Source organism: Xenopus laevis, chromosome 3L, assembly GCF_017654675.1.
Source record: "Xenopus laevis strain J_2021 chromosome 3L, Xenopus_laevis_v10.1, whole genome shotgun sequence".
NCBI classification, from domain to species: domain Eukaryota; kingdom Metazoa; phylum Chordata; class Amphibia; order Anura; family Pipidae; genus Xenopus; species Xenopus laevis.
Window position 1 is genome coordinate 132,720,071 of NC_054375.1, and position 17,324 is coordinate 132,737,394.

At 45.1% G+C, this 17,324-nt stretch overlaps 1 protein-coding gene across 1 annotated transcript in view; it reads right to left on the bottom strand.

Moving 5' to 3' along the window:
* Nucleotides 1–17,324, bottom strand: part of snrnp200.L (small nuclear ribonucleoprotein, U5 200kDa subunit L homeolog) — a 42,963-nt gene that overhangs the window by 1,830 nt on the left and 23,809 nt on the right. The window contains exons 28-44 of the mRNA XM_041586980.1: nt 16,995–17,184; nt 16,370–16,543; nt 15,742–15,902; nt 12,517–12,744; nt 11,741–11,932; nt 10,961–11,139; nt 10,725–10,876; nt 4,022–4,130; nt 3,834–3,942; nt 3,256–3,445; nt 3,011–3,175; nt 2,804–2,925; nt 2,392–2,535; nt 1,820–1,996; nt 1,071–1,231; nt 836–917; nt 505–597 (exon numbers count right to left, since the gene is read on the bottom strand). Of these exons, the coding sequence (XP_041442914.1) occupies nt 505–597; nt 836–917; nt 1,071–1,231; nt 1,820–1,996; nt 2,392–2,535; nt 2,804–2,925; nt 3,011–3,175; nt 3,256–3,445; nt 3,834–3,942; nt 4,022–4,130; nt 10,725–10,876; nt 10,961–11,139; nt 11,741–11,932; nt 12,517–12,744; nt 15,742–15,902; nt 16,370–16,543; nt 16,995–17,184 (2,628 nt within the window). The remainder of the gene's footprint in view (nt 1–504; nt 598–835; nt 918–1,070; nt 1,232–1,819; nt 1,997–2,391; nt 2,536–2,803; nt 2,926–3,010; nt 3,176–3,255; nt 3,446–3,833; nt 3,943–4,021; nt 4,131–10,724; nt 10,877–10,960; nt 11,140–11,740; nt 11,933–12,516; nt 12,745–15,741; nt 15,903–16,369; nt 16,544–16,994; nt 17,185–17,324) is intronic.

Below are 17,324 nucleotides of genomic sequence, written 5' to 3' on the forward strand. Positions count from 1 at the left end.
TCTGTGGGTTCTGCCAAATGCCAGAGGGGCTGCTATAAGATGCCATAGAAAGTCACTATTTAGTGGGCTGGTGGGGGCTGTTTGGGCCTCTATGTGGGCTGACTGGGCCTCTGTGTACCTGAAATGCCAGGGCCTATTTTAATTCTCAACCATATTCAAAATATACATTATCTTACAGCTAGATTGGAAGGCTCTTTGGATATTACATCTGAGGTGTGGTCTACTTGGGACACTTACAAAACCACTATGGACTGACATTATGCCAAATCAGATAAATCTTTCTGCAACTCCCCCAAAGTCTTTATAGATGGCAGATTGTGTATGTGTTACAGACAAGCAGGTGAGAGCTGTTTAGAAGACAAACTATACAAAATGTAGAGGACAGAAATGCAACTTGTGATCATCAGCAAGGGGGCTTTAATCAACAAGTAAAATAGCTATGGACTCGTTAGCCAATCAAAAGCTGCATGTTATGTTTGAATAGATACTTGTTCTATTTCTTACCTTAGCTTTCTGCTGCAGGGTCAGTCTCTTGATTGAAATCAGACTGTTGGACTTGGAATCGCCGATCACAACCCACCAGCCTTCCTCGCGTTTCTGCAAAACAAAACAGGGAGAGATTGTAGAGAACAGTTTGGCATTAAATCCTGTCAATCGCGACCAATCAAAGAAGTTTTAAAAAAAATGGGGTGTTTTAAATAAATCGGTAGTGATGGACAATTTCTAAATCATAATTTTTTTTTTTTTTTGAGGGGTAACTTGTGGATGCACTAAAAAAATGGAAATAAATCTGCCCCTAAAAGTTGCATTAATGAGAGAGAAAATAAGAACATACCTGTGGGAAGAGAGGAGCTATAACAGGTCCTGTAACTTCCTCCTCACGCTCCAACTGAACCAGAACAACGACAGCTCCACCACTAATAATGTAACAGGATAAACGTGTCAAACAGACCGAAGCAGCAACATTTTTCATGCCCAACCCCCTAACATCTGCCCAATCTCCATCAACTATAAACCCTTAGTGCATAGACCCTTGTATTCCATCTCCAGAGATAGGTTTGTGTGCTTACCTTCTGATGGAGTCTCTCTCTGCCACTTCGTAGGACAGTTCTATGTTGGGGTAGCGGTTGCAGAATCTTGCTACATCTGCCATCTGGGAATCTGAAAGCTGCAGTAACTCTGAACGTTCTTCATCCTCCATCTCCATAATATCAAATACACTCTCCACTTCCTGTTCAACGGCAAAAAAGTATGACGTCTAGTTTCAACAAACTTACTCAAATGTGTCTCCGATAAGTCTTATGATCAGTCAATTAAAGGAGAACTAAAGGTTAAAATTAAGTAAGCTTTATCAGAAAGGTCTATATAAATACACCAGTAAACCCTCAAAGTAATGCTGCTCTGAGTCCTCTGTCAAAAGAAACACTGCATTTCTTTCCTTTTATTGTGTACACATGGGCTTCTGTATCAGACTTCCTGTTTTCAGCTTAAACCTCCAGGGCTAGGGCTTGAGCATGCTTAGTTTGCTCCTTTCTACCAATCCCCTCCCTGCTGTAATCTGAGCCCACAGCTATGAGTGAGCAGGGAGAGATTCAGGCAGGAAGTGATGTCACACCAAGGCAGCTACTATCCTAAACAAACAGACAGTATCTAGAGCGGTTTACTCAGGTATGGAAAAGGATTCTAAAGAATAAAAATGGTGTTCTAGCTTGGACTGTTGTGGCTAATCTATTGGCAATAAACTGCCTTGGTAGCTTTCCTTCTCCTTTAAGGGTGTGACAAGTGTAAAGTGAATCTCTGCTTTGTATAGAACCGTTACCTTGTCTGTGCATCGTTTGATGTGCTCTGAGCTGAAGTGAGGCAGCTGCCTCAGATAGGAATCCTTGGACCACATAGCCTGAGTAACCATCTGGGCCAGTTCCATGGCAGCAAGAGCTGGGCTTAGCCAGCCATTACTGGAAAGCACATCCACACAGGCCTGGATAAGTCGAACTGCCTAAAAAAATAACATTGTATAAATAATGTATATTATATAGTGAATAAAGTACCCCCTCTTGTAAAATATAAGGATATTATAAGTTACCGAGGAGTTTCATGACCATATAAAAACACGAGGCCGAAGGCCGAGTGTTTTTATACAGGTCATGGAACTCCGAGGTAACTTCTAATATCCTCATATTTTACAACTGGGGGTACTTTATTTATTATAATACACAAATTTTAGTAAGTCATGTGACAGAAATGACATCACTACTCACCGTTTATAACTGATGACATCACTACTCACCGTTTATAAGGATATAATTTACAGGATATTCATGGCTTTTGTGTATTATATCGTTTTACACTAAAAAGAACCTGTGTCTATAAACAGGTCCTATATTTATTTACCTTTCCGAGGATCTCCTCGGTATCTGACTGAAGCTCTGCACTCAGCTGCATTCGGGAGAGATGAGCCTGAAGCAGCAAATTGGTCTTCACATGAGGATCGTTGAATTTGGGGTTGGTGAGTTTGTGGGGTACTTTCTGTGCAAGCTGTGGGCAGAAAAACAAGAGGTAGGACATCTATGGCACAAAAGCAGTACTTGGCCACACTTCTATCACACACAAGGGTTTGCTTGCAACCAGTATACCGCCACGATTCCTGATTTTGCTCCTGCTACTATAATCACTAAAATATGCATGCGCCTTTTTCCTTAACACGATGCACAGATCTTCATTGTCATGCATTCTTCCCTCTTTGCATTTTTCAAGACCCCCAGCTCATTATTTGCCACCATTTTCTGATGCCACGTTCACTAACCTGGCGGAGCAGATTGTCCTCGTGATGACGTATGGGTATGCTTTCATACTCGGCGGCATTAGATATTATTTCTATAAGACCCCGCACTTTGGTCTTGGCATTCAGAGACATGCTGAAGAGTTCTGGGGAGAAGCAGAGAAAGCAATTTAAGTGGCTGAGAGAGAGACAGAAAAAGATCACGTTAGAAGAGCACAAAGTGGTCCTCACCAATGGTGGTGTAGTTGATGTAGTAATAAGCAGCAATCATTCCTAAGTTTAGAGGAGCCACATCCATTTCATCTTCAATGCTGATGCATTTGGACTGCTCAAGGTCACTTAGTGTGTGTTCAACCAGTTCAGAAAGGTGATCAGAAAGGTGCCTGTGAGAAACGCCTGAGCAAGATCAAAGAAGTTAGGACATAAGTGGCAGATACTACACAGTTTCTATCAGTCTTATGTAAGCAGAGTCTCACCCTGAAGATTATAGTAGTTGGGGTTTTGGGTCATGCGCCTATAGAGGAAAGTCCAAGTTAAATAATCCACAGCATCCTGTTTATTCTCAATAGTCTTGGTGACAATCTCTGCGTTGAAGTGGTCGTGCATGCAGTGATCCAAGTGGGATTCTACAGGCAAAGGCTCATACAGGAACTTCTTAAAGAAATCCTGCAGAAGGAATAGAATGGCGTTACTCATGAAGGCAGAGGCACTCATTAGAGATATGAGAAAATATGGAGTCCTTGGTGAGAATCTGGGAAAACGGGGCTGTGGAGTCGGTACATACATCCTTCAACTCAGACTCCTCATTTTAGGATACCTACGACTCAGACTGCTCTGTAAAGTAACACCACAAACTAAAAGTGTATCAAATTAATTATAATGTATTGCCCGTCAACCACCTGGCAACTGCAATTACACAGGAATTGTGGGTAAAATACATGGAGACTTGCATCCGAAATCATACATTTCACTTGTGCTCGTAAATGAGCCCTATGATGTTTATGGTTATCTAGAAGAAGGAACTAAACCAGGACTGCTTCCCCTAAAAACGCACCTTCTTTGAACCTTGGCACATAATAACACATCGCCCTTCATCGTCCTGCAGGGGGCGGTTGGCATATCCCACCATCTGAAGGACATCATAGATGGGATAATCAACGTACCTATAAAAAGAGAAAGTGCTGTCAGACAAATTGACAAATTAGTAATCAAGGAAAGCTCAAATGCTCAGGTTATACTCACGCATGAATCTTGCCGTTATAGTACTGAGTGTCCATGATAATCACCAGATGAGCCGCAATGTTAAGTCCCCAGCAAAGACTGCGCGAGGCCACAATCACCTGTACTGCACCTTAAATATGAAGAGAAATATTTCAAACAATTTAGTGTTTTGTTGGATGGGTTTCTCTTCAAATACTTGGTTGCAGGTACTAGTCCTTTGTACCGTGTATCTTCCACAAGTCTAGGGCTAACATACAGAGGTGGCTGCCTTGCATTGTTGTTTTGGTGTTGCACGGACATTCAGACTGCACAGGTCAATGCAAAGTCTGCTGCAGAAGAACTCCTTGATTGACGTCCATCTGTCTATTGCTGGTACATTGATCCTTTACCACCATCTAGTTAAATCTTCAATTAGCATTAAAGAGGATACGATTTAACCTGTTGCCCGTCAACTACCCATTGAGAGCTAAAAATCCCTTTTCATTTACCATGCAACAAAATCCTCTCCTAAAACCTTCCAGGGAAACCTAACCTCACAACTCTCATCGGGAGACTTCAGCGCAAATCAGCAGAGGAGGCAGACCGCAGATCTAGAACATGAATGGGGTTGCCCACACCAGAAAAGAGAGATTTTTGTACTTACCGTTAAATCTTTTTCTCTTGTCCTATATTGGGGGACACAGGCACCATGGGGATGAAGATCCTGCAGCTGGAGAATGGACACTAACTTGTTAACTTGTGACTCCTCCTCCTGCTCTGGGCTTCATCCCCTGCCTCCTCCTGTTACTTCCAGTTTTAACCGAAGAAGGAGCAAAGCAACCCAAAACCGAAGAGGAACACAAGATACCCCTCAACAACCAGAAACATAACCAAAAATTTGTAGAGGAACTATGTACGTAGAATGAACAGTGTCAAAAGCAGGGAGGGAAGGCCTGTGTCCCCCAATATAGGACAAGAGAAAAAGATTTAACGGTAAGTACAAAAATCTCTCTTTCTCTTGCCTAATTGGGGGACACAGGCACCATGGGGATGTCCCAAAGCAATCCCAGAGGGCGGGACACTGTATACACCCTTAATGCTCAGAAACAACGGTCTGGAGCACCTTTCTCCCAAAAACAGCTTCAGCCGAAGCCTGTGTGTGTAACCTGTAAAATCGCGTGAAAGTATGATGGGAAGCCCAAGTGGCCGCTCTGCATATCTGTTCAGCCGATGCTTGATGCCGAACCGCCCAGGAGGTGCTGACAGATCGAGTAGAATGTGCTGTGACCCTCAGCGGAGGGTGACGACCACGGACTGCATAAGCTCTGACAATCGTGGAACGAATCCACCTGGCAATGGTGGCCTTGGTTCCCCGTCTTGGGCCGTTGGGCAGAACAAAGAGAGCGTCCACTCGTCTGATGCTCTTGGTGCCGTCTAAATAAATCCTGAGTGCACGAACCACATCCAGAGTGTGAAGCTTACGCTCAGCCGGATTCTTCGGGTCTGGGCATAGCGACGGTACGACTATATCCTGATTTAAGTGATATTCAGAAACGACCTTAGGTAGGAAATCCGGGGTCGGACGTAATACAACCTTGTCCTTGTGAAAGATGGTGAAAGGAGCTTTACACGACAATGCAGCAATCTCGGATACTCGGCGGCTGAAGTGATAGCTAGTAGGAAGACCACCTTCTCAGTCATGGACGGCAAGGGAACGGAGTCTAGAGGTTCGTAAGGATCTTCTTGAAGCACCGACAGAACCAAATTGAGGTCCCAAGGGGGTACGGGTGACCGATAGGGAGGTACAATCCTCATGGCGCCCTGAAGAAACGTTTTAATGTTGGACTTCATAGCAAGCTTCTTCTGATAAAGGATGGAGAGGGCCGAAACTTGAACCTTCAGAGAGCTCAATGCCAATCCTTTCGACAAGCCGTCCTGCAGAAAGGAAAGGATAACCTTCTCGTCAGCCCCCTGTGGGTTAACACCCCTGGCCTCACACCAGCAGATGAAAGTCTTCCAGACCCTGTGGTAGATCTTGGCGGAAACCGGCTTGCGAGCCCGCAGCATGGTAGGTATGGCATCCGGAGGCGCGCCCTTGCGTTTCAGCACTAAGGTCTCAAGAGCCAAGCCGTTAAAGCCCACAGATGTGAATTTGGGTGGACAACTGGACCTTGGGTGAGAAGATCTACTCTTCTTGGAAGCCGAAGCGGATCCTCCCGAGCCAGCTTCACCACTTCGGCAAACCAGGCTCTCCGCGGCCAGTAGGGAGCGACCAGAATGGTCAGAGTTCTTTCTCGCTTTATCTTCTTGATGACCTTGGGGAGCAAGGCCAGCGGGGGAAAGATGTAAACCTTGGCGAAAGGCCAAGGGATGACTAGAGCGTGCACCCCGAGAGCAAGAGGGTCGAGACTTCTGGCCACGAATCTTGACACTTTCCGATTGTCCCGAGACGCCATGAGGTCTACCTCTGGAAGTCCCCACCTGTCTACAATTGACTGGAAGACATCGGGATGTAAGCTCCACTCTCCCTGGTCTAATGTTTCCCTGCTGAGGTAGTCGGCAATCCAGTTGTCTACCCCGGGAATGTGTACCACGGAGATTTCTGGAACATGAGTCTCTGCCCACCGTAGGATGGAACTTGCTTCTTTCAGGGCAGCTGGGCTTCTTGTGCCCCCCTGGTGGTTTACGTACGCCACAGCGGTGACGTTGTCCGACTGAATTCGAATCGGGTGACCCCTGAGGAATGGGGCTAGCCCTTCTAAGGAGTATCTGATGGCTCGGAGCTCGAGGAGATTGATCGACAGCGAGGCTTCCTCCGCTGTCCAGAGACCCTGAATTGTCCTCTGACCCAGGACACCTCCCCACCCCGAAAGGCTGGCATCTGTCGTGAGTACTGTCCATTGATGACTGGGGAAGGGTTTGCCCAGGGACGTGCGAAGTGGGAGGAGCCACCAAACCAGAGATTGTCTGTCTGGTTCTGGAAGGGCTATGAGTCGCTCTAGGTCGTGTCGATTCTGTCGCTGGTAACGCAGAATGGTCCGTTGTAGGGGTCTCGTATGGAACTGGGCGTATGGTATGGCTGGGAAGGATGCCACCATCGTGCCCAACGTCTGCATGGCTCTCCGTAGTGGGATGGAGGACGCAGACTGAAGGGTCAGAATTCGCGCCCGAAGGGTCGAGCTCTTGACTTCCGGGAGGAAGGTTCTCCCCTTCCTGGAGTCGATGATGAGGCCGAGATATTCCACCCGTTGTGACGGCAGAAGGTGAGACTTGTCGTGGTTGATGAGCCAGCCGAATTCCGTTAGGGTCTTGAGAACAAGAGAGGTGTGGCTGGAGGCGACTTCCGCCGACGGGCCTTTTATGAGAAGATCGTCCAAATAGGGGATGACCGAGATCCCTGCGATGCGAAGGGTTTCCAATGTAGCTGCCATCACCTTGGTGAAGGTGCGAGGGGCGGACGATAGACCAAAGGGTAGGGCGACAAACTGCCAGTGTTGCCCGTCTACGAAAAATCTGAGGAACCGGTGATGGGATGGGTGGATTGGAATGTGGAGGTATGCATCCTTGACGTCTATCACTGACATGAATTCGTTCAGCTCCATGGAGTTGAGAACTGATTGAATGAACTCCATCTTGAAGTGACAGTGTCTGACAAACGGATTGAGAGACTTGAGGTCTAGTACTGGTCGTAGAGAACCGTCCTTCTTGGGTACAGTGAAGAGATTGGAATAGTACCCCTTTCCCTTGTAAGCAGCTGGAACGGGTTGGATAGTTCCCGCTGCTGCGAGAGCTTGAACCACCGAAAGGAACTGTGCCCGGTTGGACGGGTGTGTGGGAAGACGTGATATGAAGAATCGTTGGGGTGGGGGTTGGGTGAATTCTATAAGAAGGCCTTGCGAGACCACCTGTAGAACCCAGCGGTCCTTTACTTTGTTTGACCACACCTCCCGAAAGGATTTGAGGCGTCTGCCCACAGGGATCTCTTCGGGGGTGGGCACCCCTTCAGGCTGTGCTGGGCTTATCCTGAGAGGGCTTGGATGGACCGCGCGAGGGCAAGCCACTGGGACGTTGTTTGTTCTGGAAACGGGAACGAAAGTTGGAGTTGGTCTTTTCCGTGTGAGTCTTGTGCCCTTGAGTCTGGCGAAAGGGGCGAAAAAAGGGACGTCTCTTAAAAGAAGTTCTCCTGGTTCTGGTCTGAGGGAGTAGTGTACTCTTACCTCCTGTAGCCTGAGAGATAATCTTGTCCAGTTCTGCCCCAAATAGAAGTTTACCTTGGAAGGGGAGGCTGACCAGGGATCTCTTCGAAGTTAGATCTGCCGACCAAGTTTTCAGCCAAAGGAACCGACGGGTAGCAATAGATTGGGCTGAAGCTTGGGCCACCATTTTTGCTGCATCAAGGGCTGCATCGCAGATGTAGGTAGTCGCATCAGCAATCTGTGAGAGGAGATTGTCTGTCGTTGGGTCTTCAGAACCTATCGACTGGGCCGCTTGTTCAACCCAAACTTCCATTGCCTTAGCAACCCAGGCAATAGCGAAAATAGGACGAAAAGCAGTACCCGTCGCAGTGAAGGTAGATTTACAAAAGCCTTCAAGACGTTTATCAATAGGGTCCTTAAACGCTGCAGCGTCAGCTACAGGAATGGTAGTATTCCTAGACAGTCTAGAAACAGGAGGGTCCACCATTGGGGGTGACGCCCATAGCTCTGTGCACTCCTGTGGGAAGGGATAAGTCTGAGAAAAGCGGCGAGAAATTTGAACCCTGTGGTCAGGAGTCTTCCATTGAGATTTGATTATCTCTTCTAATTGCTCATATGCTGGAAATATGGCCGAACTCTTCTTTTGTCTTTTGAAGATATTCTTTGCAGGTTCTGCAGTGGAAACAGTATCTTCAATATTAAGGGTAGAAAGTACCGCCTGAATGAGGCCTTCAACCTCCTTTTGAGTTCTAGGCATATCTTGTTCAGGATCAAGGTCCTGGTCAGACTCACCCTCAGACTGTAGTTGTCCGTCCTCATCGGAAGGGGACATAGCTGCCCTTGGAGAGTCAGGAGGGGAGGTAGTGGGACGCTTCGAGCCTGAGGGTCTACAGTCAGGAACCTGTGGCTGAGACAAGCGTTCGAGGACTTTGTCTAAAGTCTCGGGTATGCGGGCTAAATTTTGGATGCCTGCGAGTGAGAGGGACAGGGCCCTAACTAAATCAGCTTCTGTAGTGTCAGAAGAGGGTAGGGTCTTGGAACTACAGTCCACACACACCGACTCGGCAGAAGCTGTGTGAAATTTGGTCTTACAGAAAGTACAAGCCAGATAAGAGACCTGATTGGCTTTACGAGATTGAGCTGAGGATTTGGGTATCCTGGGCTCTTCAGTTTTGTCTGCCATATTGCTCATAAAAACCTTTTTCTTTCTCTCAATTTTTTTTTTTTTTTTTTTATTTAAGTACTAAAAACTTTAAGAGAGAAGGAGGCAGGGGATACCCTTGGCAGGGATGACAGGCAGATCTTGGTTGCAAAGATGTGCTCTGTAGTATGAGAGAAGAAGGGAGGGGGGGGGGAGAATAGCATTAGATCCCCAAGGAAACATCCCTTATATCCTTCCCCAAACACAGAGGCATAGTAAGTAGTAAGTACATGCCTGTAGAAAAAGCTGCTAAGCTGTACCTCAGTACAATCGGGTCCCTGTGGGCAGTGTGCAGTGAAAGCGCGTTAGAAGGAGCCGCCTGTGGAGAAGAGCCGCAAACAACCGGAGTCAAGGCGCCGTACGCAGCTCAAGAAGAAGCGCCAAACTGAGAATAGAGCCGGAATGCGCTGAACAGAAGGCGCGCACCGGAAGTGCGCGAGAGAATTAGGGCGCCAGCGTGGGCGGAAGTGTGGGAAGCAGGAAGGCGCGAATAGGCGCACCAGTAGAGCTAGAATAGCGGGGAACACAGGGAAGGCTTAGAAACCATGCGCACACAACCCACGAATAAAAAAGGGACCCCGTCCGCGCACAAACACACTACCTAAAAGGGAGCCCAGGGAAGGAAGCACGTAAAGTTATGGGGGGAAGAGGAGAGTATACTCACCAAGTGTAGCCAGCTGACGATATGCCCTATATGTTGTAAATCTGCCACCCTGAAATAGAATATGTGCTTATTATATATTTTTAAATACAAGTATATAAACCTATAAATAAACACATATGCGTATAACACCAGATAAGGTGTATACCACTGGTGCAGCCTCCGTAGAGCGGGAATCCAGTGCAGGGGGAACTGGGAGCAAGCCTGCAGTCCTCCGTAGAGCGGGAAGGCTGTCGGGCAGAGAAATACTCAGTCAGCTGGAAGGGCTCTTGAATGGATCAGTGGCCCTTAATGTGGCATGATCTGACCGGAGTCCTTGATCACCTGCTCCAGCCACAAAAATCCTGTGTCTTCTCCTTCTGAGGACACTAAAGAAAACTGGAAGTAACAGGAGGAGGCAGGGGATGAAGCCCAGAGCAGGAGGAGGAGTCACAAGTTAACAAGTTAGTGTCCATTCTCCAGCTGCAGGATCTTCATCCCCATGGTGCCTGTGTCCCCCAATTAGGCAAGAGAAATGAGAGTTGTGTACTTTTTGAAAGGATCGAGAAAGTTATTCTCTGGTTCTTATATCCTCACTTTGGTGAGACGCCACCGAGAATAATGCAATAGGTTCATAACAAAGAAGCTACTAAAACCATCCATCCAGTCATCCATAAAGTAAAAATAAATAAATAAATAAAAGGTTACCAGTGTTGAATAACTGCTCCACAATTCGTCTCTCCAGTGATGACAGGCCTTCATGCAGGTAGCCCACCCCATTCAACAAGGTTTCCTTCAGAGTTCCATCACTCAACTTTTCCAAGTACGGAGCCAAATCCTTCTCTGTACAGTGCAGGAACCTTATAGAGAACATAAGTAAAGGTCATTCTACAAACATCTTACATAACACTGGCCCAAAGTTCTTCCTCCGCCAGATCTCCTACCTCTGTCTCTGCACATCCGCTGCGCAGGTAGTAAGAATATCAATAGCAGTGAGACGCGTCTGTTTCCGAGACGGAACAAAAACGATGATGGGTTTCTTTGGAGAGTGCTTTATGATGGCGTGGTAAACTGGCTTAGCCATAGAAAGCAGCCGCGTTTGTGTGTGGCTGATGTTAAAGCCCTACAATACAATTGAGTTATTTCTGTAAGTCTAAATATACACTTTAAATGCTGAAAATAAGCCACTGTATCAGGGGCCTTCTGCTGGCCTTAAAGGAGAAGGAAAGCTACTGAGCAGTTAATTGCCACTAAATTTGGCCACAATAGTGCAAGCTATAACACTTACATTTATTCTGCAGAATGCTTTATCATGAGTAAACAGCTCTAGACACTGTCTCTGTTTGTTTAGGATAGCAGCTGCCATATTAGATTGGTGTGACATCACTTCCTGCCAGAGTCTCTCCCTGCTCACTTATAGCTCTGAGCTCAGATTACAGCAGGGAGGGGGAGACGGAGAGAGGAGCAAACTGAGCATGCTCAAGCCCTAGCCCTGGAGCTTAAAGCTGAAAACAGGAAGTCTGATACAGAAGCCCATGTGTACACAATAGAAGGAAAGAAATAGTGTGTTTCTTTTGACAGAGGACTCGGAGCAATATTACTTTGAGGGTTTACTGGTGTATTTAAATAGATCTTTCTGATAAAGCGTTCTTACTTTTAGCTTTCCTTTCCTTCTCCTTTAATGGTAGCAAATATACAAAATACTAATCGGACTCTCGCAGTACCTGTATATGCAATTCCAGAGGAACTGGCCTCACATTGGGATGGAAGTTAAATGTGGCAGTTGCACTGCAACCCAGCCAGTGAGCAACATCCTTGGCATTGGAGAGAGAGGAGCTAAGGGCCACGACACGGATAGGCCTCTCTATCTGGGAGGAGATGTACCGCATTCTGGAACAGATTACCTCAAGCACAGGCTGCAGGGGGAAGGAAGAATGCTTTAGAATCTCTAAATAATACCCATTATGTTATGACTGCTCTGTAGTAAATTAAAGAAGCTGGAAATAATTGCATTTGTGTTGTCTAGAGAGGATAGTTTAGTGCACAAGACAACTAACTGATTGCAATAGTGGTCTGTGCAAACCCATAATATAAAGACTACATCCACAGCCCAATATAGTCCTTGCCCCCACAGGATTTTTAAGACGGCCCTCTAGATCAGGGATCCCCAACCTTTTGAACCCGTAAGCAACATTCAGAAGTAAAAAGAATTGGGGAACAACACAAGCGTGAAAAATGTTCTTGGGCTGCAAAATAAGTGCTGTGATTGGCCATTTGGTAACCCTTATGTGGATTGTCAACCTACATTGAGGCTCTGTTTGGCTGTGCTCCTGGTTTTTATACAACCAAAACTTGCCTCCAAGCCTGAAATTCAAAAATAATCACCTGTTTTGAGGCCATTGGGAGCAACATCCAAAAGGTTGGAGAGCAGCATGTTGCTCATGGGCTACTGGTTGGGGATCACTGCTCTAGATAATGATGGTGGACTGGGTGCACTTACTCCATTGGCTCCTCCGATGAGGTGCGTCTCATCTACAATAAAGAGACTGACATTCTGCACATTCTTCCTCTGCTTCCAACGACGGGACAGGATATCCCACTTTTCTGGGGTGCTGATAATAATGTTCCCCTTCCCCAAAAGTTTCAGATCTGTGCTGGTCTCACCAGTGAGCAGTACAACCTTCTTATATAACCTGTCCTGGAACTTCTCAAACCAGTCCATGAACACCTAACAGGACAAAGATAAGATGAATATGATTTGAAACATTCAGAAGTGAAACCAGTTTGGCCAAACGGCTGTGACTGTGACCTGCTCCCTGTTACAATCTGAAAAATCTAAGATTAAGTTCCAAATCAAGTGTTCTTCCCAGTCCGGTAACAAATAATGTTCTCCTCCATCTCCAAATGCACAATTCCAAAGAAAGCTGCTGAACTCTCCTCAAAGAGAATTGGGGAAAAAAACAAGAAAAAAAATATAGTGTAGCTTTCTTGCTAAATAGACACCCTCAGTATGACTTTGTTCACTCTTGACACTGATAAGAGAGAATGAAGTCACACTGAGGGTGTGTATTTAGTGAGAACGCTACACTATACATTTTTTCTTGTTTTTTCCCCCCAATATTTTGAGGAGAGTTTAGCAACTTTCCCTGTTACAAACTGGCAGTCAGTGATAATGAATTTACGAGAATAATCTAGACAGGACATAAGGAGATTGTGTACTCACCGTTAAATCTCTTTCTCTCCAGTCGCTTGGGGGACACAGGAACAATGGGGTATAGCTAACACCACTAGGAGGCAGGACACAACAAAAAAAGAACTAATCCCTCCTCATCCTGCTATACCCCAGCTCCCAGGCGGAGCCAGCTCAGTTTGTACCAAAGTACGGAACAGGAGGTTACCAAAAAACATGAAGCCCGTAACTATATACATAAAAAAAAAAAGGTTGCACTAGAGACCATGTCTGAAAGAACACGTGAAGGCCTCACCAGGGAGGGAAGTCCTGTGTCCCCCAAGCGACTGGAGAGAAAGAGATTTAACGGTGAGTACACAAAATCTCCTTTTCTCCTTGGTCTGCTTGGGGGACACAGGAACAATGGGGACATACCAAAGCTGTCCCAAGAATCACGGGTGGGAGGGAGAGGCCGCCGTGGAACCAGCCACCGCGGCTTGCAGTACCTTCCAACCGAAGCGGGTGTCAGACGGCGCAAAGGTATCAAAGTGGTAGAATTTGCCAAAGAAATAAATAAAAATGGAAAATAAAAACTAACTCCAGAAGGAGCCTATGTCCTAACCTCCTGAGGACACAACTAAAACTGAGCTGGCTCCGCCTGGGAGCTGGGGTATAGCAGGAGGAGGAGGGATTAGTTCCTTTTTTGTGTTGTCCTGCCTCCTAGTGGAGTTAGCTATACCCCATTGTTCCTGTGTCCCCCAAGCAGACCATGGAGAAAAATTAAAATGAATTAACACTTGATTTAGGGGATATAAAACTATGAGCAATGTCCCAGATAACGGTTCTTGGCTCCCGCAGCTTTAAGCTGGCCATAGACGCAAAGATCCGATTGTACAAATCATCGTACAATCGGACTTTCCCCATCTCCTGACCTGCCACTAACCATTCAGGTCAAATAAATCAGCCGATGTTCTGCTCCTGACAGCAATCGTACGAAAGTTATGTCCAACCAAAGCTAGTGACTGAAAATCGTCCGATCGGCAATACACGCAGAGATATCGGCAGCCGACAGAAATTTTCTAACCTGTCCGATCGACCAAACGACCGATCTCCGCCGGACGAAAAATGTCAGGACTCTCCACACACGGTCCGAAAATCGTACGAATCCTCGATTCGTACGATCAGATCTTTGCGTCTATGGCCAGCTTTATCCAAAATCCACATTTGTTAGTCCCAGACAACATGGAGCATCAAAACAAAGTCAAAATAGCTTCCCGTTTTGAAATGCAGCTGTGTAAAGAAGCTCACTGTCTGTCAATCATCAAAATAAACTGATAAATCACATGTGCAAACAGTTTCCTTCCTGACTTTGCCAAGGAAGAAAGAGGTGCATACCGTCTTCACATAATAAACGGTTCCGGGAACTTTGCACTTTACAGTACAACTTTCATAAAAAGTTATCTTATGTGAGATCTACTAGTTTTCTACTTATCTTAAGTAACTAATAATAAATGGAAATAGAAAACCATCTGTAACTTTGCACTAAGTACCTGTGAATACCGAGAACGGCACTTTATAAACAGAAAAAAAATGTAAAAGTTCAGCATGCTGCAAAAAAACAGTGAAGAGGAGTAAAGCGTTCTGATTTCTTTTTTAGCATATATTTACATAAACGAGTCGTGTCTACCAGGTGACAGTTGAGAACTAATGAAAGCACATTAAAAAAAGAAATAAAAAGGTAAGTAATGGGGTAATGAGACTGTGCTATGAACGTGTGTGTGTGGGAGGGGAACATGTTAAGTGTGTACCACTTTCTAGAAACAACTTTTAGAACAAACAAATTGTGCACCCTCCAAAAATATCTAATTACTGCAAAATGTTCCGCGCTTGCTGGAACATCTCCCTCGGAGACGATAGTTAAAGTATGAAGAGTCTCTTGAGGAACAGAATGAAGGTACAAGTTATATTCTTGAACAATAGGAATCCAGCGCTATAAATTGCAACGGATCAGAAAAGAAAACTATGTACTGAAACACTGGGTTTTGTGGGTTTTAGCAGTTTTAGGGTTCTAGCACACGGCAGATTCGGGGAGATTTAGTCGCCGGGCGACAATCTCCCCAAACTGCCTTCCGCCTGCTATAATGAGAAAACGCCGGCACCAATGCACTCGTGGAGCTTCGATTTCCGAAGTTTCCTCGTGAGGCAACTTCGGCAATTGTAGCGCCGCGAGTGCATTGGCGCTGACGTTTTCTTATTATAGCAGGCGGAAGGCAGTTCGGGGAGATTGTCGCCCCGCAGAAGAGGCGATTAGTCGCCAGGCGACTAAATCTCCCCGAATCTGCCCGTGTGCTAGCAATCCAATAGGATTTTTAACAATATAAATAGGAATGACTGGTATATGGTACAAAGGTCTATGAACAGGCAAATCCCCATTACTGCAGCTTTACACAATCATATCCAATCTATAACAATTGGCTGAAAGCAAATTCCTCTTCACTAGTCACAAGCACATCTAAGCCTTCATCGCTTTCTTGTAAGTTGTATATAAGGACATACCTGTTCAGCCAGAGCTTCCATAGGGGTTATATAAACACACCGGCCCTCGGAATTCTGAAGCAGCATTCTGAGTATGGCGAATTCAGCACAAATGGTCTTCCCACTTCCCGTGGGAGCTCCCACAAAGACATTATCATCGCTGTTGTATATGGTGTTGAAAACTGCAGAGAAAAAACAAGGATGGTGTGATTATATTGGTACATTTAAAAACAAATTAACTGGTTTATGCAGTTTCACCATAACGCAGGCAAATGTTGCATGTAGATTAAGAGTTTAAAATAAGTTTGTTTGGTGTTAAAATGTAATGCAAATGTACCCTGTACTGGTAACAATCTACTTCAGAAACACCAATACAGTTTTATATATGAAGCATTTGTGTAGCCATGGAATCTATTAGTCTACAGAGCAACCATTTACATAGCAGATGACTAATTGCCTTCAACACTATATAGCCTGTAAATAGCCAACATGCCAGCACAATGCAGAAACCTGTGCCGAGGCCTCACAACAAGTGTATTTTCTGACTTCGGTTTCTATCATCTACAGGCTGCTCATTCATGTCTGAAGTAATACAATTATCAAATACATAAAATGACGTGTAAATAAAGAGGGGGCACTGTCCTCTTACCTTGGGTCTGGATAGGGTTAAAGAATGGAAATTTATCTTGGTATAAGCTCTCAAATGCACTGTTCCTAAGGGCAGAAACTGGCAGGGGCTGTAGATCCAGCAGCTCAGTAGGTGGTGGGTACTTTTCAGGAAGGATCAGATGGCGGAAAGATACTGGGAGTTGCGTTTCACATGCTGCAAGAAGGGGGGGGAAAAAGCAGAATAATGTCACTAATCCAACGTTGTTCCAATATTTCCTATGGCCATTGCTTTTGTTTTTCTTATAGACCTAGCAAGATGACAGTTTAATTCCTACAGTGTTTATTTTGTTTTATATATATATATATATATATATATATAATATATATATATATATATATATATATATATATATATATATATATATATATATATATATATATATATATGTAAGATAGCATAGTTTTTACAGTGTGCAAAAAAAAAAAATGTCTGTTCTACATACAGTGATACATATGAATTAAAGCAGATGTATTTCTGGCCTTGGCATAAACATTTTCAATAGACAACAGCATCTCTAGTGATTAGAGAGATGAACTACATGCTGTCTCTATTAAGCTGAATAAACCTGTCCACGTTATGGAATTAGAACTGCCAGGATACTCACAGAGCCAGCGATCAGACACCACTCGAATAAAGTACTGAGGTGGAAGAGGCTCAAAGACTGGTACAAAAAACGTAACAAGATGCTCATCTTGTGCGTATTTGGCCTTTAGCAGGAAGTACTCATGGTGCAGGATTACTTCACTGTCCACGTCTTCTACTAGGATCCAGAAAGCTTCAGAGGAACCATGAACCTTAGGGAGAATGAACAACTCTATCAAAATCTGGACAGTCCTGCTGTAACACATTACATCAAAATTCATTATAACCTGCACACATTTTAATATTTCTGCCAGTTGACCAACTGTCCAAACACTCATCTTATGCAGTAAAC